The 26121-nt window shown below is 38.9% G+C and overlaps 1 protein-coding gene across 2 annotated transcripts in view; it reads left to right on the top strand.

Annotated features, from left to right (window-relative positions):
* The first annotated feature begins 6076 nt into the window (after positions 1–6076).
* Positions 6077–26121, top strand: part of gpc6a (glypican 6a) — a 165662-nt gene continuing 145617 nt past the window's right edge. Inside the window, exon 1 of one of the 2 annotated variants that reach the window (XM_027281729.1) lies at positions 6077–6929. In XM_027281729.1, coding sequence (XP_027137530.1) covers positions 6767–6929 — 163 coding nt within the window. In that variant the 5' untranslated portion in view covers positions 6077–6766. The remainder of the gene's footprint in view (positions 6930–26121) is intronic. The other variant, XM_027281730.1, reaches the window with a different exon arrangement.

Below are 26121 nucleotides of genomic sequence, written 5' to 3'. Positions count from 1 at the left end.
ATTTTACTATAGAAAATAATTTAACGTTCTCTGCGGTGCACCCCATTGAACAACAGAAGAATAACACTAAATCACTTACAAAATTAAGGCTTGTAATGAATGTAATGAATCTATTTTTTATAGGCATTTTAACCAACAGCAACAATTTTCAGGGGGTTTCTGCCTCAATGTGGCATTTCAACTTTGAGTTGTGCCTGAAAAGATAAGATTCTCCTGGCAAGGTGTCTTGGCTCGACTTTAGAAATAGGATGAGGAGCCTGAACTGCTGCTCCATCAGCTTAAAAAGAGTCTGTTAAGATGATTTGGGCATATGATTAGGATGTCTCAGTGACTCCTCCATGTGGAGATATTCCAGGCATAATGAACAGGAAGGAGGCCCAGGGACACGCCAGGGGTATATTATATCCAGGATTACAAGGTCTGGGAATGCCGATATCACCTAGGAGAGGCTGGAGGACATTGGCTTGGAAAAAGGACACCTGGGCTACTCTGTTTAGTCTGCTGCTACTATGACACATTCTTGGGTAAGTGGAGTGAAACAAATAAATAGATGGATGGTAATTTCTGCCATAACACAAAAGATGTTTCATGGTTATGACACCAATGGGTTTCTTTGGTTTGAAACATACAAACGTGTAAATACCCTGTTATGTGTGTGTGATATTACTTTCAGGCAGCAACAGTTAAGTTTAAATGTGTTTTTGAAAAACATACCCTATATGTACTCACATAACCTTCCTTGCTTGGATATTTGTGTGTTCAGTACAGGCATCAGAAAGTCAAGGTCTCCTATATGAAAAAAAGACTTTTTCCTCTTTGCAGTAACTGCACATATCTGTCTTAAATGTCCATGAATTATACGTATATGATTAATTATTCATCTCCTTGCTTGCTGTGCTAATGTGAACAAAGTGACCTTATTCTTTAGCTGCTTACAGTGTGCCTCGCATACACACTGTGACATTGCATGCCACACAAGCACCGTTATAGCAAACACTGTTATATCATTGTGTCGCTTGTTTTCTTTAACACGGTGAGTTCAATGAGTTGTGTTCTAATTCTAATACAACATGCTAAACAGTTAAAATTGGCCACATATGAGGACAAATAACAACTGTTGTACAGCAAGTGTGCTTTCTCTGATTCAATTCCTTTCTAATCACTTGTGTTTAATTGTCTCTAGGATTTGATTAAAATGCTTCTTTCACTGTGAGATCCATCAGTAAGATGTCCTCATCCATCCATCCATTCATCCATCCAACCACAGTTTAAGGCAAAGGCGTCAGTCAGCTATTTGTCTTCTCTGTGCTTGTGTGTAAATCCTCTATGTATTGATTTTGATCGACTGGATGATCTATATTTGGGTCTTGCTATCTGTAGCTGTCTATCTTGTGATGGATTCAAAGTTAAAATAAAACTTTAGGGCATTAATATCACATGAAAAGGTGTAATTACATTTCTGACAATTAACATGGTTTTGTGAAGCAGCAGGCCCGGATAGTGAAAGCTCAGTTTTCCCTGTGGTGCACTGAGTATGAGTCATGACGAACCCTGTGCTGACTCTCCGTGGTGAGCTATTGATCCACTACCAGGATCACCTTCTGGCCATCATCTCTCGGCCTCATTAGCAAGGGCTTATTAGCTGAGTAGGGCTATTACAGTGCTGTGCAGATGAAACCAATGGTGAATGGGGAAAACGCATTTGATCTTGGGCTTTCATGCTTGACTGGCATTGACTTCCTAAATAGAATAGAAGATAATTGAATAGAAGACAAACCAGAGATAAGACGCTTTAGATGCCATCAGAATCAGCTTCAATGGTCAAGTATGTTTACACAAACAAGGAGTTTGACTCTGGTTTTAAGTTGAGCAAGCATGCAATGAACAACAACATACAGTGTCTAGATATAAGTCTATAAATTTCAAACAAGAACACAATGTGAGGGTGCATTTAGGTGTTTTACAATCAACTGGAAGTTAATTGTTAATTGATTAGTCCCGATTACTAGCTGTGACACAGAGAGAGCTCATGGGGGTAATTTAGCTTCTTTTAAACCCTTAGTGTCCTGTCACTGACCATCTATCACTACAAAGTTCGACCGTTGTGAATATGCACATTGTGGAGCTCTTCTTTTTACGTTCTTCTTGGCTTCATTCTTATTTAAATTGATTACATTTAATTAATATATAATAGTCAAGCAGACCTGAGGATTTTGATGCCTGAGGAAAGATCATTTACCACAGAACGAAGGTAAACAGTGTGTAGAAACTTCCCAAATGGAAAAAAAACAAACAGAGGAATTAATTTAGCCACAATTGTTCAAAAGAGAAAAATAAGTTCCTTAGCCATTTGTAAATAATCACCAAATGTTTCATTTCCAGTTAGCAATCCTCCGTAGGCAAAACCTCCCTCTTAATCTTATTAAACAAAGGCCTTGTATAAAAAAAAAAAGAATATTATGAAACTAAATTAATTTCATTTTCTGTTTCATTTATATCACACAAATGACTGAGTCTGTCTTTGTCAACAGCACCGAGATAATGTCCAGATCTGTCAGACAGGAGTAATATCTTCAGTTTGATACGCCCACAGAGATTTTTTGTTCTTGTCATATATGTCATATCATTTTGACACATGACTTAGTGTACAGTGCAGGAGAGAATCTGCATCACCAGATGTCTACTCTGCCCTTAGAGTATTATCATGATGATTTAAACACTTTTTTAAAACTCATTTTAACACAAATAATAAAAAAAAATACAAAAATAAAATCAACCAAGAATTGACAACACTGCCACCAACAGCACCACATGAACAGCACAAACTAAAAGATGCAGCGATAGAGAGAGAGAGAGAGAGAGAGAGAGAGAGAGAGAGAGAGAGAGAGAAGCCAGCTTTGGCCCTTCATATTAATCTTTCAGCAATGGTTACAGCATCACAATTAAAACTACACTGATGACAGTCACAAGAACTCTCAGCAGATTAAAAAAATGTGGATTAAATCTACTACACAACAGCACTCAATTGCACATCATCAATCCAAAACTGTGGCCCAAATATCATCTTCCATGAGAAGCACAACTGAGTATTTTCTGAGCTGTGGTCAACTTTTGCTGGAATTTAGATTCTTTTGAGTTGGGAAGACGTCTAGATTTACATGTTGTAGGTGCACTGTATGGTAGCATAAATGGTTTCAGAGTCCTCCTGTAAAATATGTGTGGGAATGTGTGAAATGATGTGACAGATGAGGGTGTTTTCTTATGTTGCTTGATGGCAGTGTGACATGTTGCCTGACTGCACGTGTTCCTTTTAAAAGAAGGTAGATTTGGCTGTGAAACGATCAAATTACCAAAGTCCAACATGTGTATTATAAAAGTATCTCTTCTTTGGAAATGATCTTTCTTGGGACTCATGTGTTATGGTGTAGATGAATCAGGTGGCTGACACTGTGGTGGAGGAGTAGAACTAAACACAGTCATGTTGACACTAATGCAGAGATATGAGTTATTCACAGATGAAGGTAGTCTGTGTGAATTTAGAAGTTATTTATTCCCAAATCACTGATATGACAGACAAAAAATATTAACATCCCTGTCCGACCGCCACTGTAGCTGTGTGCTGTGTGGAGAGGCTAATTAAACCCAGTAGGAATCACTTGCTAACTAAATCAAAAAACCTCCATGGTTTCTTGCATTGCATCATTTCATAGAAATTGTACACGCTACACTGTAAAAGTGGAAACGTAGTGCTAAAATAGCAAGAGATCCGCAGGGTGGTGACTCATTACAGAGCCAGCTCTGTCTTTAACAGTTCTTGGTCGGTCTTTTGTCGCTAAATTGGCCAATAATATTCCAAGAAACACCATGAAACCACCTAGAAACCTCTTCAGAATAAATATAGAAGTGTAGACAGTTAGTTTTAGTCATTGTTGCCCGACGAGGTGGCACAGGATGCCCAATGCAAAAGGAGCGAAGGGAGTGTGTATTTTAGCAAGAATGACCTGCTCACTACTCACTAGTTTCTTTAAAAATGATTTTATTGTGCCTGCTGTGGTCCTCCAGAGTCTATGATTAGTAGCAGTCTGCCAGACAGAAATAACACAGTATAGAAGGCCATAATTGATGAATCATAACCAAGTATTCAACGCAGCCATGTAATAACAATTGTCCACGATGCCTTTTGCAAATGTCTGGGGCGATCAACAGCCACATCACGCAGTTCCAGATTTAACACTTCTCAAAGAAAAGATGACCTGCTTGACTGAGTTCACGTTCGCTGAGTTCCTAAAGTGAACTTCAAACATACCGTTAGTTATTCCTTTACATGTTATGTGTCGATATGTCACCTAAGCAACAGGTTGAGACACATGCACATTCATTTACATGCGCTAGGTAATTCTAACAAGTACATAGAGATCCACCTGTTCACCTGTAGGAGGAGGTCTGCACCTCTATTGAGAGTATCAGCATTCCCAGACAGCTAGACGCCCGGGCTGTTCATTCCCTGCTGCTCACTTCACCACAACTGAACTGACTAGTTACAGTATGTAAGGTCATGTTACACCTCTGCCCTGTGAATACTGTCTGCCATTTAACTTTGGTTAAAGTGAGTACAACTGACAGATTTGCGCACCCCCCTCATCCTGTGTGACCTCCTGGCTGTCTCTGACAGGTTCACCAGTGTTCAGTGCACTTTGCCAGTTTGTCAGTCAATATTGTAGCATTTGTTTATGTAAAGATATTGACACGGGCTGCATTTATTTTCATCAATGTTTCATCAATACACTTAATTTTCATTCATTCAGTTTCATTTTAACTACTTTAGAATTGTTACAACTAAGACTGACGTATGTAAGTATTTATGATGCAACGTATTTTGTAGTTGTAGTAGTTGTGGATGCTCGGGAGGTCAAAGCAGTGCTTAGTTTGAACCAAAAGCATGAAAATACTTAATACTTCTTCCTAAAGATCCCAAAGGATAAAACATTTTGCCCCACCATCTTTCACTGTATCAACAAACTTAATTGAGAATCACATATTTCTCTGCAAGAGACAAATTTCATAATGTGTTAATGTGTCAAAAGGAATGAAAACATCCCTCAAATTTCCATCAGCTCCCTACGCACCGGCAACACTATGTCTGATTTTCCCTTTACGTTTCACAACTCTAGAATAATAGCTAATTGCACTTTTACAGTGCATTTTAAAGTTGGTTTTAACAAGCCAGCTGTAGCTCCCACAGCCACAAACGCACACTGCAGGAGTGTTTGTACAGGATATTACGAGATGCAGTCTTCTTTTATACTCTCAAGAGAAAATCTTTCACGTTATAACAAGATACCTTTCTTGTTGTATTTCCTTCAACGTAACAAGGAAGCGGTTCCTTCTTCTTCCAACAAACGGTGTCTGGTTGTTAAAAAGAGGCACGCTTTAAGGATGACACACTTTGACTGCATGCTGCCATAAGGTAGGTAGTTAATTATTAGTGGCTTGTGACTTTGAAATGAGGTAAAAATGATTTTCATGGATGTATTACCCACAAACAGCCCTGGCCTGTTGAAAGCATTGTGATTTTGTACAAGAATGGAAGTGTAATTTAGGCAACAATAGGCCAGAAGGGCTATTAGGATGAAGGCAATTTCACACAGCTCGAGTAAATTCTTTATCTATGTAGAATCTGACCTAAAAAAAAAATGAAATCAAGTTAAAAAATATTCAAAATGTGCAAAGATGCACATATTTTTTAAGAGATAAAACAGCAGATATGAGTGGTGTATGATGCAAGGCAACTTTAAATGATCCATGTGCGTGTGTGTGTGTGTGTATTGTGTGTGTGTGTGTGTGTGTGTGTGTGTGTGCCAAAAAGCCTCTGGGTGAAAAATGTTGATAGCTGCCAAGATGCTGTTCTAGGTCAATCCGATAGCCTTTATCATATTACCTCCATAAGGTTATTATCATCAAAAGACATTGAACGGCCGTGGGGTGGGGGGGGGGTCTGTGAGTTTGTGGACTGACCACAGATCGGTTAAAATAAATAATCCGCTCCATGTGTAGGTTTATCCCGCCTACACTAACCTACCTCCAGGTCTCCGCGCCTCCTCCTCCTCCAACATGTGTCTGCACGGCGCTGTGCTTGTGGTGCGTATTACCAAGGATGCATAAAGGCAGAGGACAGTACGCGCCCCTGGATTCGAGCAGCTGAAGTCGCAGCCACTCCACTCCACGTTTTGCCCTGCCCTTGTGCGCTCTTGCTCGCTTGTGCAGCGTGCGTCTCCGTTGCATTTCGCTTTCTCCTCACCCCTCTCTCTCTCTCTCTCTCTCTCTCCCTCTCTCCTGTCTTCACACTGACACGAACACAGGGCGCTGCTGTGTGTGCGGGAGAAGTTGTTGGCACAGAGAGCACCAGGTACCAACTGTCTTCATCTCCAACGGATTTGTTCAAGCGGGGAGCAATCGGGGGTCTCGCTCTGGGTTTCTTATTTTTTCTTTTTATCGATCTGGAAGATACGAAGATTTTTTCTTCTTCTTCTTCTTCTTTTTTTTTTTTTTTTTTTTGCAATGAGGTGGACGTACCAGAATCTAAAGTGAGGAGTGATTTTGTTTTTTCTATACATTCTGGAGGGGTTTTAATGAACATCTGACATCCTGCTCACTGGAGAAATCTCCCCAATCAGCCCTTTTGGATTTCTTTCTTTTTTCTTCTTCTTCTTTTCTTTCTGCCGGAGCTCGTTATTACCCCCGTGAAACATTACCAAGGATTTCACTGATGTATGCGATGTGGAGGCTGCAAGTCGCCTTATGTACTCTGTCGGTGCTGCTGTCCCTGTCATCCGGTGGTGAAAGCAAAGCGCGGAGCTGTAGCGAGGTTAGGCAAGCTTATAACGTTAAAGGATTCAGCCTCGTCAATGTACCTCATCAGGAAATATCAGGTAGGCGAAACTGACTGATCATCACCTCCCCTCCTATACCTTTCACCACGTGTCATGTATTGCACCCCCCTCCCTCTCAAATGAAACAGATTGATCATAAACTGTGTCATCTACCTCTCAAATATTCACATTTTATTTGAGCTGGGCAGCATCTAAAGTATCAATCTGTTTGTGCAACATCTTCATCTGCATGAGTGTGTGTTGATCTGTCCTGTAAGTATTCAGATGAATCAAAGGCATGTCAGTGCATTGCTCCTGTGTAAAGGTCAGTGTGATCCTCTGTGTCCACATTACTTAATGATGAATCACAGCAAGCAGCATTTCATTCATTATCTTCCATTAAATAGAGAGCAGGCACTGGGATTCAAAAACCCACAATACACCTGTGCACAAGCAACAGCCAAGTGTATGTAAGAGGGAAAAAAAAGCACACACACACACACACACACACACATCTATGTCCGGTTAAAGTGTGTTTCAGGTGCTTTAGAGTTCAAATCTGACACCAGTAATCACAATAAAACTGGTAAACACCCACCTGTTACCTTTCACTTCTTTTAGCCTCCACCATTAAAGAGCAGCGTTACTTCCACCAAAGAGACGACTTCACCCAAACTGACAGATAACCCCGTCTAACACCACGGCTGTCAGCCCAGCCGTCACATGTGAGACCTCGGTGTGTGATGTGCATGCGCTCACCCCAAATGCTGATCATTGAATGGTTAAACTGAGACAGTGAACGCCTCACTTTGCCACAGTGGGCAACCATGAGAGATATGTTTTGAAAGTGGCTGCATACCTGTTGCTCACATTCAACAGAAGATCATGGAGCCTGTTTGTGTTGTACTTGACTAAATAGTGAATGGTGTTTACCAGTAGGGGGCTGTATGCACTCAGTACGTAATACTCCTTTTTTTGCAGTGGCTTTTCGATATTCCTCAAGGCTACAGCTTAGGTTTTTAATTCATGCTCTTTGGTACAGCGGAGATATGGGGTTTTATTATCTCTTGTGTTGTGGTAATCACATTTATGGTCAAAGCAGGAAAGGAGATTAGTCCATAAACATAGTCTGCTTCATGAGAGGGAAGAGGGGAAGCAGAGAGGCCTGAAGTTAATCCCTCTATTGCCTCTTACAGACAAAATAGAGATACTATATTGGTAATTGGCAGTGTCAGGCTGTAATGATCATAGAGCTGCCTTATTTGCTTTTAACATGGTTTTGGCTGGATGGGAATTTGATAGTTTTCTTGCTGATTGAATGTGTGTAAGTCGGTTTGTGTGTGTGTGTGTGTGTGGGATCCTTGCATTACATGACAGCATCTTAACCGATTTCATCTAATTATGATTCAGTCTGGCGAATTTTGAAAGCATGACTTGCTATGATGCAGACAGAAATGGGACAATTTATGTGTTAAGAAAATACAGTCACTTGAAAAAAGTCTGCCTCAGGAGTGTAGTAGTAAAATAACTTTGTTTTCCACACTCGCTGCTCCAGTAGAAACACATTCTGTTCATCAAAAAGAGACATTTTCAGCAAAGTGCTCAAATAAAAAGAGCAGGCATTGTGATTAGAATAATTAACTGTGGTTGTAACTCTAATTGTATGATACCTTTTTTAAAAGCGGTAATACACCGCTGCCGTCCCATTATTTTTTTTGGTTTTATTAGTTGTTTCTGATATGATAGGGAACAGGAAGCCAGACAGACATAGTGTCTTCTGATGCTGCCTCCCTTTCTCTTTTAAAGTGATTGAATGCAGCTTTGTACGGTGGAGAGGAAGGGTTTGAACTCTTCATAAATATGTTTCAGTTATTGCAGGAATGCATATCTGGTGATAAAATACCAACATTCATTTTACGATTTTACATTTTTGATGATCTGTTTTGAATTATTTATGCCATCTTATTTGATTATTGTATTGTATTCCGAGGACAGAATCTTGGACTTCGCTCGTGCAGCTGTTTTTATTTCATTTAACAGTCTTTAGAGGAGTGAAAATCATCTATCCGTCCAATATTTGACCACAGAGTTTTTGTTGGCCTCCATCTCCTCCGGAGTACTGGACGGGTTGCATTAACCACAGCAAGAATTCAGATTGTGTCAGATAACATTTTTTAACGTTGATTTTGAAGCACTTAGACATACTTCAGACAGATCATTCCTAAGACTTTTCATCATCTGTTCTTCCATCTCATGTAACATCCCTCATTTCCGTGAAACTTCAACAATGTGAAGGCAAAGACAGAGGTCTGTTGGCCACATTATAGATCAAAATGTCGTAATCAAGTCCTAATTACAAGTCATGTACAGCCTGTACACTATGTGTAATTGGGTTTTGTTGTCTCCAAATAACCTTTGCATAAATACAACAGAAGTTAGATATAGGCCTCAGGAGATAGGATGGTAGAAAGTACTCAATTATGCCTAATTAGCTATGCTAATACAAATGTGTCGTAAGATGCACGAGCAGCGGTAGCGCTCATCCCTCCATCATTTGCTATGTCATGCTACTGCTTTGCCTCTAGATACAAAACACACAGGTTTAATATTTCTGCAGAGGTGGCTACCTCAGGTTGTAAGCTCCCATTTGCATAAGCTAATTATTTTGACAGCTCTCTGCCTCTGACGGGCCCAGCTACATTATTTAAGAGGTGCAAACACAGATATGTTTGTACAGATGGCAGCTTTTTTTTTTTTAATGCACGCATGCGGCAATACAATGGACTAATTATTTAATACACACTTTAATGTTAATCAAACACAAATCGCAAACACTTTGAGTAAATCTAATTATTTCTATAAGGATTATTTCTATAAAATCCAGCTTTTTATTTATGTGCGATTGTTCATGGAATTCTGAATCAAAGTGTGGCTTTGCATTTTTTCTCAGACCCTGAATAAGCACATTTACTCAGCTACTATCTAAATTCTGGAGGCCATCCATTATTGAAATATTACAGCAGAGTTTGAATGGGTCTCATGGGCTCCACAGTCATAAAACGTATTCAGAACATAAAGAACCTGGGGTAAGCCATCAGAGCAGAAACCCCAAAGTGATGTTTCAAGTATTGCACCAGGAGTTTCGGGTCATATCTGTGAGGCTTCTTCTACTTTTTTCATCTAAATCTATAAAGTTGTTATGGGATGATATTTTTCTGTGCTTGCTTGTTTTCCATGTATAACTACCCAGTATGTTTGTTTTATTCAGTGACAGAGTGGCCGAGTTAATAATAATCCCTCACAATTACAAATGTAACGTCAGTAGAAAGCAGAAACATTTGGCATACAGTCTCCTGCTGCCTCCGAGACAGCCAGATTTATGTGTGCGGTTTCGCCATGAAGAGATGTAATACACCCTCAGCCATGCTCACTGCTGTGCTTGGCAAATTATCATCATCCATAGTTTTATTCTGGGGATGAAATAACTGTTTGGAACTTACACAGACATGTAATTGACAGCAGCTGACTTGGATAGAGGTCAACCATATGACCCACTTCATTGATTTAAAAGTTCTACTTTCTCTTTTTGCCTAAGGACTCTTGAACGCCTCGACTGACTTACAGTATGTGAGAAGTGGGAGGCAGAGGGCAGTCGGAAAAAAAACAAAAAAAAACTTTATCTGAGATTACACAAGTTCTCACACGGTAAGAGGTCTCTCGAAAGAGTGCCGGTATACTTTGCACAGAGGAGGTGTGTAGGGTAGAGTGCTGGTGCTGTACTGTATGTGAATCTGAAAAATGTCTAAAACTGGCTGGTAGACAGCTTCATTAACCTCCACAAGGTTTTAGCTTGTGATTCGTCCGCTCGCTCTCGTATCCCTGCCGTCAACGTACATATTGCCTGCCTGGTGTGTCACACAGCAGTGAGCTAAACAATGCAGCCCGCCTGTGAGGATCACTCCTGTGTGCACGCGTCAGACATTAGTTATAGTCTCACACGCGCACAATGCTGCTTGATTGTCAGCCCTTTGTTCATAAAGACAACGGCTTCAGTCGGGCCCTGCCAGGGAGCTCTTACTCTGACGCTTTGCTGTTAATATCAACATCTACTCACACAGAGCGGTTATGATTCTCATGGGTGGACTCTGCTCTTTGCTACAGCTTTGAAACAAAATCGCTTGATGTGCTGCTGTTCCGACGTACGCCGTGCTCGAGTCTTATATTTCCTTACTCAAGAATAACAATTACCTTTGGGGTTCATCTGTAGCAACTTTAAAGAGCATTATTTCATTCCTCTTAAAAGAACAGTTATTAGCTCTTACACAACCAAGCACATTTTTTCCTCATGTGGATTCCTGGTGCTGCAATTCTCTCTGTTTATCACTGTGATCTGTACTTTGCTGTTTGCAGGTGGTGAGATACATGCCGTTCCCCAGTTCCCTTAAACACAACCCAGATATTAGAGATCTTTGCTGTTTGTTCTTAAATGAATATTAGGACCTCCGTGCACAGCTGAATTAATTTAAAAACAGCACAGTCTTGCACTCATATATGTTTTTAAAGCTGGTTTAAGCCCACGTTATTCCATGATAGACTTCTTTTAGGACCTTGGATTTAATTGGTTTAAATTGCAAATGATTCAAGAAGATGATACAATTTATTCACAATTAAAGGTGTAAGTACAGTGTATTATTGTTGTGTTCCCCTAAGATTCCAATGCAAGAATCAGCACTTCAGATTTGAAGCTATTTAACATTATACTGCCCAAACTGTCTGTCTCATCATCTCTGTCAGGAATTTCAAATTACACAATACAGCAGGAAATGCGATGACACATTTCTGCACATCGATACAAAAATTATGCAATCACCAGTCTGTTTGTTACAAAGATTTGTTTTAAATTTATCGTGGGCTACATGTAGGAAATGGGGTGATTTTCAACATGTTTGCAGCCAGATGTCTAATCACTAAATAATGGAATAACATGAGACCTTCAGTGAAGGTGTGGGAATACCACTCTAAAAGCCTAAAAAATATCCATATAAAAATTCTGCGGGCCATTTTTTTTTTTTTCATTCCAAAGCCCATTAAGATGCTCTTGGCTCTGCCAAATTGGAAATAAGTCTCTTGCCAGCCTGTATACATCTTCAGAGAGAACAGTTAATGAGATGTGAGGGAGATTAGACTGTGTGTGTTTGTGTGTGTAGCAGTTTAGCTTCACTTTATCCCGTCTTTCTTTTGCTTTGCATCTCTATTGTGGGAGAAAATGACAAAAGAGTTTTGTTTTTCACCGGGCGAGACAGATTGTGTTCATGACACACTCTGATGAGTTTGATTGTGAATCGTCCAGCTGTACCTTTCAACCTTTTGTCCGATCTGGTGAATGTGGAAATCTGACAGTCGTCCAGACCTGAAGAATGTGTCGACCCTCTGCAAGCATTCATGCCTGAAATGCATATGGTCTGCAAGCTTCCTGGAAGCCTTCCCTACCACCATGTATGGTGTTTTCTGAGCAGTGTGAAAAGCCTCCAGCAGGCGTAGGAGACTGCTGTAGAATTTATTTATTTTTGTCCAGCTTTCAATCAACTGCTGGACTAAATCAGTAATAGAGGGTGGGATTAAGGATCTCTACCCTCTCAAGCTTTGAGAGGAACAAAAAGTTGAAGGGTGGATGTGATTGTATGTTTAGGGATTAGGGAGAAAATAAGCGAGAAAATACACACATTTACTCAGTGAAGGAGAGCATATAGGCATGGAGAGCATTGTTGACTGACCATGTGTTGAAATCATGACTTGACTGGTAACTATGTGAGATGATAGGAGCTCTGGGATACAGGGAGGGAGTCAGGCAGGATGTTATCCATCTGAATTTGGAGGATTAGTGATCTCATGCAGCCTTTTATGCTTTTTTCTACAAAAAGTGGGGATGCATCCAACTTTGCTTTTCTTGTTAATACATGAAAGAAGGACAAAAAAACTGCCCAGGAGGTAACAGAAGGAAAAGCCATGTGTGATATTCCTCCACCAGGGAAAGTGATTCCCTTAGGATTTCTCTGTCAGTGGGTGGTGAGGGTGGTGCAGGAATGCCGTGGTGAATGGTGGGGGTCACATTGTCACATCATTGTTGACATGTGGGAATAGCGGGTTGTTATGAACGATTACAGGGTAGCCTTCCTGCTAATGTTTATGCAGGGGAAACCCTCAGGATTGACCCAAAGCCATATACTGTAAATCATACTGTTTACTACACAGACAACACTAATCACTTCTACTTTCACCCTCTAGCCAAGAGAGTGTTTGTGGTTTTTCTCCCATTATTCATTATGTATGTTGGAGAACCAAGCATTCTGTTGTGTTTATTGCTATGGTCTTTCTTTTTGCCCACAGAGCTTTTTTGCCTCTGGAGAGTAGTCTGTGAATAGAAGTCCCAAGCTTGACACCAATGATAAGGCTCAGAGAGATGCAAGCCACACAGTGCTTTGGGAAAACCCATGCCATATCGAGGTGTCAAGGATGCAAATACATTTCACACCGGGGGACTTTTTATTTTTGTTTTTCAGACACAGACAAGTACACATGGCTGAGGTGATTTGCTAAATAAGCCGTCCCTCAGGGACTTGGAAGTAAACATGCATTAAGCGCAGATAAACATAGCGTGCCAAAATTGTCATGGAAACATCAGAAGCTGTCAACAAATGCAGACAGCTATGGGGTGGCATTGGTGTTACAGATTTGACAATGGCAGTCTATCCCTGAAAGTCCTCCGTGGTGGTTTCACTGAAGTGAAACTGTGGGGCGTTTTTGATGTATGAAAATCAACGCGCAGACGCTCTGACACGCATACATTTTTTTCTGGTGCAAACAAAAGTCGCAGCAGTACATCAATGGCAAAACTTTAAGGCCTGTGAACATCATTCATGGCTCTAAATATAGTAATACCTTTGCTGAATTGCTGAAGCAGAAAATTGAATATTTGAACACTGTAACACTTTTAAGTCTCTTTTACCAGTTGGATTTTAAAAAAAAAGAGGAAGGACTGAAGAACAAGGTGAACTTTTATGTGAGGTCATGTTCGGGTTTCTTTAAAGAGAAGTAAAGAAGAAGGCTGGTGATAGTCTGTAGTTTTGTTATTGTCAACAAATCCCATGCAAAGGCCAAATCCGCAGTTTCTTAATACTTTATTAAATCCCCAGCATGTCTGTAACTCTCAGCCACAGGCCCATTCATTCCTACTGAACACATAAATCATTAAAAACAGCCCATGGATATACAGCATATTCTAAAACAGCTGGTCACTGTAGTATTTAGCAAATTGTATTCAAACAGAAGTACATATTGAATTTGTTGGGGGTTATTTTTGGATGTTTTGCCTTATTGAGTATTTACATCTCCAGGACTGTATGTAAAGTTGACTCAATGTTGACTTAAAGTTTTTGGATAATCAGCTCTTTGGCACAGAGGGATGAGTTCTATCTTTGGCTGCACAGAATATACATATTAGTGGCATCACTTCATTGTTGGCTGGAGTCATGGGATTTGTTGTTAAAAAACATATATATATATATCACTAGATCTATAGACTCAAACTTCCTTAAATTGGTCAGTTAATTATACTCTTAATTGATTCTGGCCACAGTCTATAGTTGTTGTTTTTTTGTTTTTTTGCAATAATAGCTTTTTTCCCCTCAAGAAAATCAATTAACTCTGTCCTCTAGACCAAATACAAATCTGTGACATTGCCTTGTACTCAACAACCCAAAGTGTAAAAGCAATGTCACATTCCCTCCAATCTGGGCAGCACCCCACCTAAGTGAAATCAACTTACGGCCGAGTGGCCATAAGAACATAAGAACATACACTCATTTTCTCATACAGGCACTCCTCTCCTTCACATAGGCACTTGTGTATGAACAAAATATACAAACTTGTGCCAACTGCTTGCCCCATTTAGTGTTAAAGTTTCACTTTAATATGATTTTGGCTTCTAATGTTTTAGTATGATAAGAAAATCACAAGATTTCATGAAATTATTTCAATGTATGTATTTTCTGGACAATTGGACAGCAATTAAGAATATCGCGATTATATCGTTAACCGTGATAATTTGGTCACTATAATCGAGATGTTAAATTTTCGATATTGTTACATCCCTAACTGTGCGTGTTGGGGCTCTAGATTTGAATGTGTTTGCTGTAAATGGGCTAAAGCTTAATGGGAAACAGGATAATTATTTACACAAGTCATTTACAGAATATGGCCTAATCAGACTATTTTCAGAACTGGAAAAAGGATCTCAGTTGGAGTGCATGTAACATACTCGGTTACTAGATTGAGACATTTTTGGTTCTGCTGTGTAGCTGCGTTTCTGCTTCTATCTTTTGCCACTCAATAGCGGAGGTTCAGTTCAGGAAATTCAGCGATAAAGAAAAAAATTGCTTTGTCCTGTCACTGAGCTGCCAGTGTAAAGTTATGTTATGCTCTTACTTCTCTCACTCCTAATAAATGAGCTGTAAGTCATGCATTCAGTCATGGGAACGTTTGCAAATAGGACAACAGGACTGGGCTTAACAAAAGAGTTCCAGCTGCATGACTGTACCTCTCAAGTGAATTAATGATAATGACTCACCAAGTAACAAGACAATAGGAAACCACAGTGCCAACCTTGCAACACACATTAAAATATACATATTAGTTGGAAATAGTGTTTTCAAAGGGCTGTAGTTGTTAGTCACAATAAGACACGCAAGGGAAACATGTTGTTCCACTTATAAATTAGAAAATTTATACTGATTACATGAGTTCATGACCCAATTTAGTGTGATCTTGTTTGCGGCTTTGAGGTGGAGAGACTAATTGGAGATCTTTATTATTTTTATGTTAATATAAAATGTAGTGAGCTGATCCTGAACCTGGGTCACCCTTTCAGGCTTTAATTACAACATTAAATAATAGGCTTTGCCGTGAAATGCCATGGGTGATATAATGACACTCATATGTGTCAGGGGTCTGGGCTATGTTCCTCATTTCCTGTTTTACTCTGGTTCAGGTACTTTATTCTTTTTTCATTCATGAGTGAGAGCTAAAGTTATACTGATGTTAATGGATTTCATGATGGATTGCTGCAAACAATATACATTAAAACTTACGACAACACAATGTGAGAGAGAAGAAGGCAAAGGATGTTTTGCAGTTAAGATATTAAAAGTTATTAAAATGTTTCTTTAGCTACTGCAAAAAAATTCAGTTTGCCTGAAAACTGTGGCCATTTTTGTTACAGTGACTTATAGTACTGTAGCTCAGTATAACTGGATCTATCTTGCATGTATTATGGCTCTGCATATTGTATTTTTTTGATAAAATTGGCTTGTAATGAAGCATGTTGGGAGTACGACTTGCAAAGTGGTTCAGAATGACATCAGAATTCATCTGGAACTAAAGAAGTATAGCGGGGGTGAACCAACAGATCATTTAAATCACCTTTCCTTGCAGTTGATGAGAGTGTAGAGCAGTCTTGTATGAAAAGACATTTAGGCTCACTAGGCTCGCTAGGCTCACACCACTGACTCGAATGGGGCAGTATCATGCATCTCCAGGGAGCCCTGCCGTCATGACAAATGTGCCAAGCTTATATGACCTCAATGTCAGAAGAAGACCAGTTTGAAGTCTTGTCGTTGTGAGAATGTTGATGAGGCTTGAGAAAAGAATATCTGAAGCTTTTGTGGTTTCATTTTCTTTCATTCATTCAAGGCCTGTTAGAAAGGAGGTACAAGCATTTTTGAAAGGCTTGTTGAGATCAATTGGCTGATGAGCTTATGCCCAGTGTTTACATCTTTTGGACCCTTGAATTTCTTCGTGTGTCAAATGAAACATCTGCCATTGTGATGCTTCTTGGCACATCCGTGTTCTTTGCCTCCTGAAGGGTGCCAGAATCTGAAAAGAAGCCAGCCTCATCTCCTGCTCCCAGAACCCCGCTGTTTCCTGTCCCCTGTGTAAGCTGCCGGTAAATGAGTGGGCTGGTCATCTCACACCCTGGGGCTTTACCTCAGGCTCTTCAGACCACCAGCTGTTGTGTTTAGGACTGAGTCATGCACCAGTTAGCATGATGAATCCAGTACAGGAGTGCAAGGCTTTAACCTCTCCCCCTCTCCCCTCCCAGCCTCTAATATTAAGAAAATGTGATGAACTGTGCTATGGACAAAATACAGTGGTGTAGAATGTTTTACCAAACACCTTAAAGGCTGTATCTTTTAACCTATTTTAGGGATGCTGTCAATTATCAATCAACACCAAGAGTTTGATTGATCATTTAGAAACATATGTGCACAGTTAGCATGACAGCTTCATTGTGAACATTGGTTTCCTCCTTGTGGGTGTTTTCAATAACTGGACATTTGCCCAATTTTCATACAGTTGGGATAACTGAACCATATGTACCGTGAGAAATCATGATGCTGTGGCTATTTACTAGAAGTAGTGCTCACCTGTGTACATCCAGCACATACCGAACTTGAAAAAAACATTGCGTGTTCCTTTTTTTTTTTTTTTCAGCACTTGTTTTCAGACGACAGTTGCAAAATGGTCAAAGGTGTTGGTTATTTTGATGACATGTTGTTTGAGTTCTTTTTCATCAGTTCACTCTGCCGTCTTTCCCTTTTTACCATCAGCTGCAATGAAGGATTGACATTGAACATATTTTACATGTGACTCATATTTGACCATGCAGATAAGTCTGTTGATAGGAGACAAAGGAAAACTCATTTTTTTCAGTTTTCCACTTGAGACAGGAAATGTAGGCACCAGTCCTTTCATTCATTGATTGAATGGCGGTAGAAGTGGCAGCAGGATCAGCCATTTCAAGCGATGGGATTATTTCATTTGATACACAATTTATATATAGTGTATTATTAAATGAAGTTTGCATGGATGCTTCAGTCAAGCTGGTTTTGATATTCCTATATGTTTTGTGAAAACCCCTTATCTTGATCTTTTTTCAAGAGGGGAAAAAAGGAATTGGGAATTCAGAAACACCTTATGAGTCTGTGTGTAACACCTCCCATGGGGGTGATTTGGAAATTTGGACATTCATATGCTGTTATGTTCTTATTTCCATATACAGGGTTCAGCCCGGTGTAAATTCTGTTTGGGAAATTGGTCACAGGCATTACCCATGACATAGCCATGAAGCTATACAGTATATTGTAGACCTGCTTTAATAGACTGCATGCATGACTGGAGCTAGTGGCCATAAGCTCTGCTGAAGGGCTCGACTTGTACAATGGCTTACCTTTGACATTTACTACAAGAGTCTTCAACCCAGTAGCGTGCATATTGGTTTCAGATTCTAGGTGTATAGTTAAGGAGCTGCAATGCTCACTAAAGCGTTAATGCATGAGAAGAGCTAAATTAGTGAAGATGAAGAATTGAGGTGTCAGATAGGAGGAAAACTGTATTTGGTGCGTGACTTAATATTCACTGCTTGGGATGTGATTTAGACCAGAGACATATGGCTCAAATGGGCTTAAATACTGTATATTGAACATACATCCTGTATTCACGGTAGATATGTGTTTTTGTTCACAATGAGAAACTGTTAGTTTCCGGTGTCAACAGTAAAATCTTGGCAGTGACCCAAAACTGGAAAGTGAATTTTGCATTCATGTCATATTTGAGCTATGATTATCAGTTTCTAACCTGGAAATAGCAACTGAATAGCAATTCATATCAACAGTGAAGTTGTAAATGTGACTGAAATGCAGCTTTCTAAAACTTACTAAAACTAAAGTGCCTGCAAAACAGACCAAATTTAATGGATGTAGTGTTACATTGTTGTTGCACAGTGTTTGTAACACTCAAATGACCAATGCTGCTTTCATTATTGCATTGTCCAATGACGTTAATGTTTAAAATTCAGAAACATTTGAATCTTTCCGATCTACCATCCACCCCATCTGACATGAAAGCAGCAGAAGACCTGCTGAATTTCCTGCAATGTTGATGTCTTCCAGGCCACAGTTATTTATTGTGATGGAAAAATACTGTTTTCTGCTCATTGTGTATGGCAATAGCGTGCTATTCTGCAAATCACAATAGTCTTTTCTTTTCACACATCTTTGAATCATGGTCTGAGGTTCATGTCTACAGTTAGAGCTATTGCCTTTTTTTATATTTACAGCTCGAGAAAAGCTTCTCGTTTAACCCAACTGGTTTTTTTAGTACAGAACCTGGCTGGTGCTATTCTGTCATTGTGTAAAATGGAATGCCTCCAGTACTTATCATCTTTTGGGAAATTCAGCAAAAATATGTTTGGAGGAAAACAGAGGGGAAAACAACTATTTTTGCTCCTTGGGATTTCAACCCAAACAAAAGACCTGTCTTATGTAACATTATGGAGGCACACAGTAAGAATACCTTTTTGATTATAGACATACTAAGCATTATCTGAACGTAATTAACACTTCAACATAATCAATCTTCTTAGTATCTACCTACCATGCTGTCAGTTTACACTGATGGACGCCAGAATTGATAATTGTGAACAAATTGTCTTTTACGTGCAGCATGTGCTTATTTATACCTATAGTGCTGCCATGTCTCAGGCACTCGGGCTGTTCATTAGACTAAATGGATGGCAGCACTGACATCAGATCAGCATGAATACCACAAAAATATGAACGTGAACAAATGTCTGATTTTATTCAGGACAAGTTTTTCCTCGCTGCTTCACACTGCACTGAAAATCATACACTATATTTATCTATCCATTACTGTCACTCAGTTTTCCAACTCCGGAAGTTATTTGAAAGTTTGAAAATCTTATAGCTGCCTCCAAGTGTGGGAACATATGGTCTGAGTGATTGTGGGAATTATCTGTGTCATCTTCTTTGGACATATTCAATTTGGGTCTCGAGCCCCAGTGGAAATAGTTGAAAGTGGGTGATTTGGGTGATGGAGAGGAGATCCAGATGGCAGAGCAGCGGTAAGATCAATCGGGCTTGATGTATTTTTCCCACTTCAACATGCAGACAGATGTGATTTAACACAGTAATTGGGTTTACTTCCAGTTCGTGGATTTCTGTTGACAAGTTATTACTTACCTTAGAAAAGATTGTGCAAAATGGCTTGTAAAAACTGATCTGAAGCTTTTATTTCACGTGTTATTTCATCACAACAATTCATTACAGTTAAACATCTTCCCAGGTTTGATATGCAAGGCAACTGTTTGAAGGTTTTCTCTATAATCCTTTTTACTGTGATTATTAAAATGATGAATACAAGAGATGAAAGTACTAATTCCTTTCATTATCTTTTTCATTTGTGTCATGAAATGGCAGAAACTAGTAAAAAGTCTCCATGATAATTTCAAAGCCTAGGGTTAAATGTTCAGATCCACATATGAGAATCTGAGACCAGCAGATAATTGCGGTTTTGATTGAAAAATGAGTATCAATTAACAAAATTGTTGCAGATTAATGTCCTGGCGTTTGACTATTACGAATTTACGCTTTCAGTCAACAGTTTCACTTCACTGATCTCAGTTTTCAGAGCTTGCTCACACAATCCTGGTCTATTAATGCCAAAGCTCCTACTTTTTTTTATTGAAAGTTTATATTCTACCCCCCAAAAGTTTGAGCAACGTTTTTCGAAACACATTTCTTGAGGTTCGTCATTCATTACCTCAAGATGCCATGCTGTGATCAACTATGTTAATTCCAGTAATTTCTAAATGAGGAAGTCACTTTCTACTAGTCAGTATTTTTCATTTCTGAACTAATGTTTTGACTAGAGTAAGTAAGTAAAGTACCCAGAGAATCATCTGATAGTTGGCAGCCTACTTTTGCTGTGCATTTTAAATACCACTTACATGTGTTTAGAGGAAGTACTGTAGGTGTCTCAGAACATCCAGAATGCATTTTGATTGCAGAAATCCTTTATGATGCTGATTTCGAGAGCTATCCTTTAAACAGAACACACAATCTGGAATAGTAAGTACCTGCTGATTTTACCATATTGTGCTCAAAAGCTGTTTTCTCCCAACAATACAGGGTATTCATAGTCTTCATCATTCAACAACCTTTAATTCTATTTGCTAGTGTGATTGAGCTCCCTTTTTGCCCTCTAATCTAGGCCGTGTCAGTTGAATAAAGGACCCTTTAAATGTGCCGCAGCCCAAATAAAGAAAGGACAGTCATGGCCCAGATGTGTGAGGGGCTTAAGCTCCACCTGAGTCAATAGATCTCAAAGATAGAGGTGTCAACCTTTCACAGCCAGCCAGGCTCAGCCAGCCTTTTAGCTTTTACTGTCCAGTGGGCTGAACTTGGCTGAACCATTTATTCCAAAGAGAGTAGAGAGTGAAAGTAAGAAGACAACGACTGGCAGTCATCGACTATCATTTAGAAAAATTCCTTGACCCGTTCTTTCCTGGTCAGGTACGCAAGTTCAGTTCTGGTCTTTAATGTCTTTTTTTTTTGCCATAGATTAAATTGTAATGGCAACTGATGTACTCACATTTTTTCCCACTTAAATTATCTTCAGTTCACGAAGAGCACAGCTCTTCTTTAATGCACAGCACCGGTGCAATTTATAGAACTACAAAGTGACTGCAACATGCCTTTTAGAAGACAATACTAACAATGAAATGAGATTTTTTAAATTGGATTAATTTCAGTGTCACACAGGAATGAACATAAATTAACATAAATACTGGATGTAATCATTTCAATGAACTTTTATGTATTATGTTGATTTTATTCTTTATTAGCATAAGGAAATCTTTTAATTGACCTCTTTTAATTAGTAAAATCAGTAGTGTAGAGCATGAAATCCAACAAAAACAACAACAACAAAAAACATATAAAGCTACAGACAAATAATAAAAAAAATATATATATACAAATATTACAGTGATTTAACAAACAAAAAAATATATGAATCATAATTTTTAAATGAAATTATAATTACATGAATTCAAACTGGCTGCCAACTTGAAAATAAGTGACATAACATTAGGGTGGATGATATGGATAAAACCCTTTTAACAAGGTGTATGTATTTTAGTGATGTGTCGGTCGTGAACAAGCCGGTTCAAAGGGTCGGCTCTTTTAAGTGAACGATGGGAGCCAGCTCCGTTACGTGAGCCGTTGAGTGATAGTAGTAAAAGAAGCATCATTTGGACCCATTTAAAAAAATAAATAAAATAAAACACAAAGGCAGAATGCAGAATTTTGCAAAAGTAAAAGCAGGGTCCACAAACAACCTTCACAGATCCATCCAACAGTCAATAGATGTCCTTTTTTAAATATTTCTATGCTTGTTATAGTTTTTATAGATGTTTCTATCTGCTTTGTGTAGCAGAGTTGTTCTACAAGCACATTAGTGCATTCATTGGGCGGTTTCAAAGAGTTAGAAGAGTCTGTAAATGCAATGAAAACAATTGGCTATAGCAATTTATTGACATTATACAATGTAATTGCAATGTAAATTTCCTTTTGAATGCTTTAGTACAAAGGATGTGTTGAATATATTTACATGATACATGTGTACACATACAAATGATAAGTCAAATCAGCGCTAAATTTGGTTGAAAAATGACAGGCTCTGATATTATCAGCTCTGATATTATCAGGTATAATCACAAAATCATTAGAATTATCACACTATTTGAGTTAGTCAGAACTATTATGGTGGTTTTATAGCTGACCTTTATTTGTCATATTTTTATACCAATTTCCACTGAGAAATGATATACACTACACAATAAAATATGACATCGATATGGCGGTAGACAAGTGTGCTTTTAATATTAAAATGGTGTACCACAACTCTTTAGTCACAGATATTAAAAGAAATATTACTACACTTAGATTTTTATTGTGTTGAAAGAAGGCAGTTAAATATATTTCACTGTAAAGTAAATATATATATATATATATACAGTATATGTGTGAACTGTATAGCAGTAATAACTCATGGTAAGTAAATCTATATAGTAAAGCAGGTAATGGATTTTAGAATCAATGCTAAAAACTGGGAACTGAGTTACAAATAAACTGAATTATAGATATCGTAGGAGGCCTATCTCAAGTAAACTCAATTGTTGAATTGAAATGTCAGGAGTGTGGACCTGTTCCTGCAGGCCTGTGCCCTCATTTGAAGGCAATGAGTCTTTGAGCACATTGGTGCTCTGTGGCAGCAGGACCATAAGAGCAGAGAAGAGGCAATATTCCAGAGGCAGTTCTGAATGAGACTGGAGCTGGACTCTGGTGGGTAGATCAATGATAATAAATGTGATTCATTCAAGATGGTGCTTCCCTGTTATTGAGCTTGGCTCAGCTGTGGCGTGAAAACCCCCACTAACAGGCAGCAGTTCCTGATTTCAATCAAAATGTGGTTACTTGCATAATACCTACAGAGCTATATACAACATACTTGGCCCTTTTAGGCCCAAAGAGAGTAAACTGTTTTAAGAGGAACAAACTTGGAATAACACTAACCAGCTCAGAGTACAATAGCTCCACTCTGCAGAAATTAATTACATTTACTGCATCACTACACCTTTTTATGAATTTTCAGCATGAGTGAATAATACATTTTTCTCTCTTGACTTCATGATCTGTTGGCTTTTTTTCTGGCATGATGCTTTGGCAAGAATGTTCTCACTTTATAAATTCTGGCAAGAGTGGTCAAGGGATGTACCAGATGGCAAGGCCCATATGCGGTTTGCCCTTTGGCCAGGTAGACTAATGAATCCTTTTGGGAGTTAATCACACTGTCTGGCATCGGACCCTCCATGGGCATTGAACCCACTCTTTTCCCACAGCTGCCATGAAATATTCTGGAGCTTTCACATTTCCCAGCAGCATATGTTTATAGTTGTGCGGATGAAATTAAAAAGTCTCTTTAGGATTTCAAATCTCCCAAGCAGGAGATTACATGGTATTCATATTACTGTATGTATCTTTTGATGATTGACCCTTTTCAATAGTTTTTGACATTAGCCATGTTTCTTTGCCTTTGATTACTTTGCTTCATAAGATTGAAGGAAATCTGTTACATATATATAACTATATAGACAAATCTTTCGGCTGAATTATCTGTTGCACTCTCAAATGCTGTCAGCATTAGTGCTGCCACACAGTGGAACAGAACACATTTAGGGCTGAGGTGATTAGGCTTGGGCTGGCATAAAAATAATACCAAACCAAAGTGGTAATACCAAAGTTTTTTCTGCAAATGTTTCACAATTAAAGACTTGTTAAGAAATCAAAGGGTTTCCATCCACTGAACTGCTAGAGTGCTTTTAATTTCAGATGGACACAGGAAAATTTGACAATGTCATGCAGTAAACAGCTGCTAATCAGTATGAGGCTTTGCACTTCTGCTACTGACTGTACTAGCTGGCTCACTAACCAAGCAAACAAATGTGATAAGCATACTCTGCTAATGCTTATGTGTGCTGCAGTATTGTACTGTAGCTGAAATCGGTCGATATCGCTCAGAGATGCCTCTTGCCTCTTTTTTATTTGTCAGAATGGCTTGTAATGACAAATGCCAGTTCGGTCAGTTTGCACAAAATCAAACTGGTTTAAGCTTGAACACCCTTAGGCTTGTACTTGATTACGTCTAGCTTGTATGATCAGGTCTTCAACCATGTTGAAATCCAAGTGTTTAGAGTTATTCTGAACAGCCACATTCACACTGCTTTCAGACCCCCACAGTCTGCATACAAATGCAGTGTTGAGTAAATCAGCAGTATTTACTTGCTATCATCAAACTCCATGATTTTCTTCATTCTAGCCCAAAAAAGGCATCATTTATTGAAAATCACAAACACATGATACTGTAATAGTGGAAACTTTGTACCGTTGTAGTAGGAGATGTGTGTCATCAGTTTATCGTCAGCTCAAGCAGATCACTGGTCTGTATCAGTCCCTGGTCGGTGCTTTGTTGGTACGCCACTCAGAATGCAATTGAAACAGGAGGATTTGATGGGGATTTGTGAAAGTAGAATTGATTTCATAGGGCAGAGGCTTGTGGCTATTGGAGAAGTTCATAACGACACAGCCCAAAATAGACAGTTTAATTTTGTAGATTATAAGATTTATTGTAATAGAATTCGTTGACTATATTTTCAACATACTGTATGTCAACAGATTGAAAGATCTGGGCTGATTACTTGGCAAAAGTTCTAATGAAGGGGAATCCATTACATATATTACAGAGATGTGCATGGTTACAAGTTGCATAGATTTGTCTGTAGTAAACTGATATATAATGTGTTGTTTTAATGATCCTTTTTGTCACTAAGATAAGCTGAGAATTATGACCATCATTCCCAACTTCATATCGCACAATGTACAGCTGTTTCTTAGTTTTGGAAACTCTAAAACAATCATCCTATTTGCTGTCAATGGCATTTTCTATTGATGTTATTAGTCTCCAGATTTCTCACAACCAGCGCCTGCGCTTTCTCAACCAAGATCTTGTAGTGGGTGTTATTATGCTTAAATAAATCATATTGGTCTTTGGTTAATGAGACATTAATTTCTTGTGTTAAATAAATGAGTATGGAATGACCGGATGAACTGGATATTTCTCAACTTTCAGGGAAAAGCACAAGCTGAGCTGTGACAAAAATGAATTGTGCAGCAGTGTTGATTGATTTGTTTTATTAGTCGATTCATCCAAAATAAATAGACAAATATAATACCACCGATGACACTGCACAACGAGTGAGATGGTTTTACACCCTTTATTTTTCATTTTGATCATTGCATTAAATCTTCACTTAACTCTATCTACCATGATGAAGTGGAGGCCTTAGGACCTCCTTAACTTTTCAGCTTTGGAGCCTTAACCTCGACTTTTCCTTTGAAGTCTTATCATGAGTCGGCAAAGTGACTGAGACCAATCGAGTTTAGCTCAACGCCCTGTGCCTATTGAGGTCTCACACCTTGTAGCACAACAACACAATATACAGAACCACATGCTGGCAGCCATTTAGCAGATGACCAAGCAGAACGATTATTGAGCAAACACAAGGTTGCACATTTCACACCGTGCACTTTCTACTTTCTACTTGAAGATTTGAAAGTGCGTTTGCTCTGAATTGAGCCATTTTGAGTCCTTGAATAAAGACATTTCTTTTCATTTTCTATCTTTTGTTCTTGTTATTTCTTGCCGTTGCTCACTTTACTTCTATAGTAGAAGAGGAAAGGCATTTCAGCATTATGGGCCAAAGTTTGATAAACATGCC

Source organism: Larimichthys crocea, chromosome VIII (assembly GCF_000972845.2).
Source record: "Larimichthys crocea isolate SSNF chromosome VIII, L_crocea_2.0, whole genome shotgun sequence".
Lineage (NCBI taxonomy): Eukaryota > Metazoa > Chordata > Actinopteri > Sciaenidae > Larimichthys > Larimichthys crocea.
Note: the sequence above shows the minus strand (reverse complement) of the source record. Positions and strands in the feature narration are given on the sequence as shown.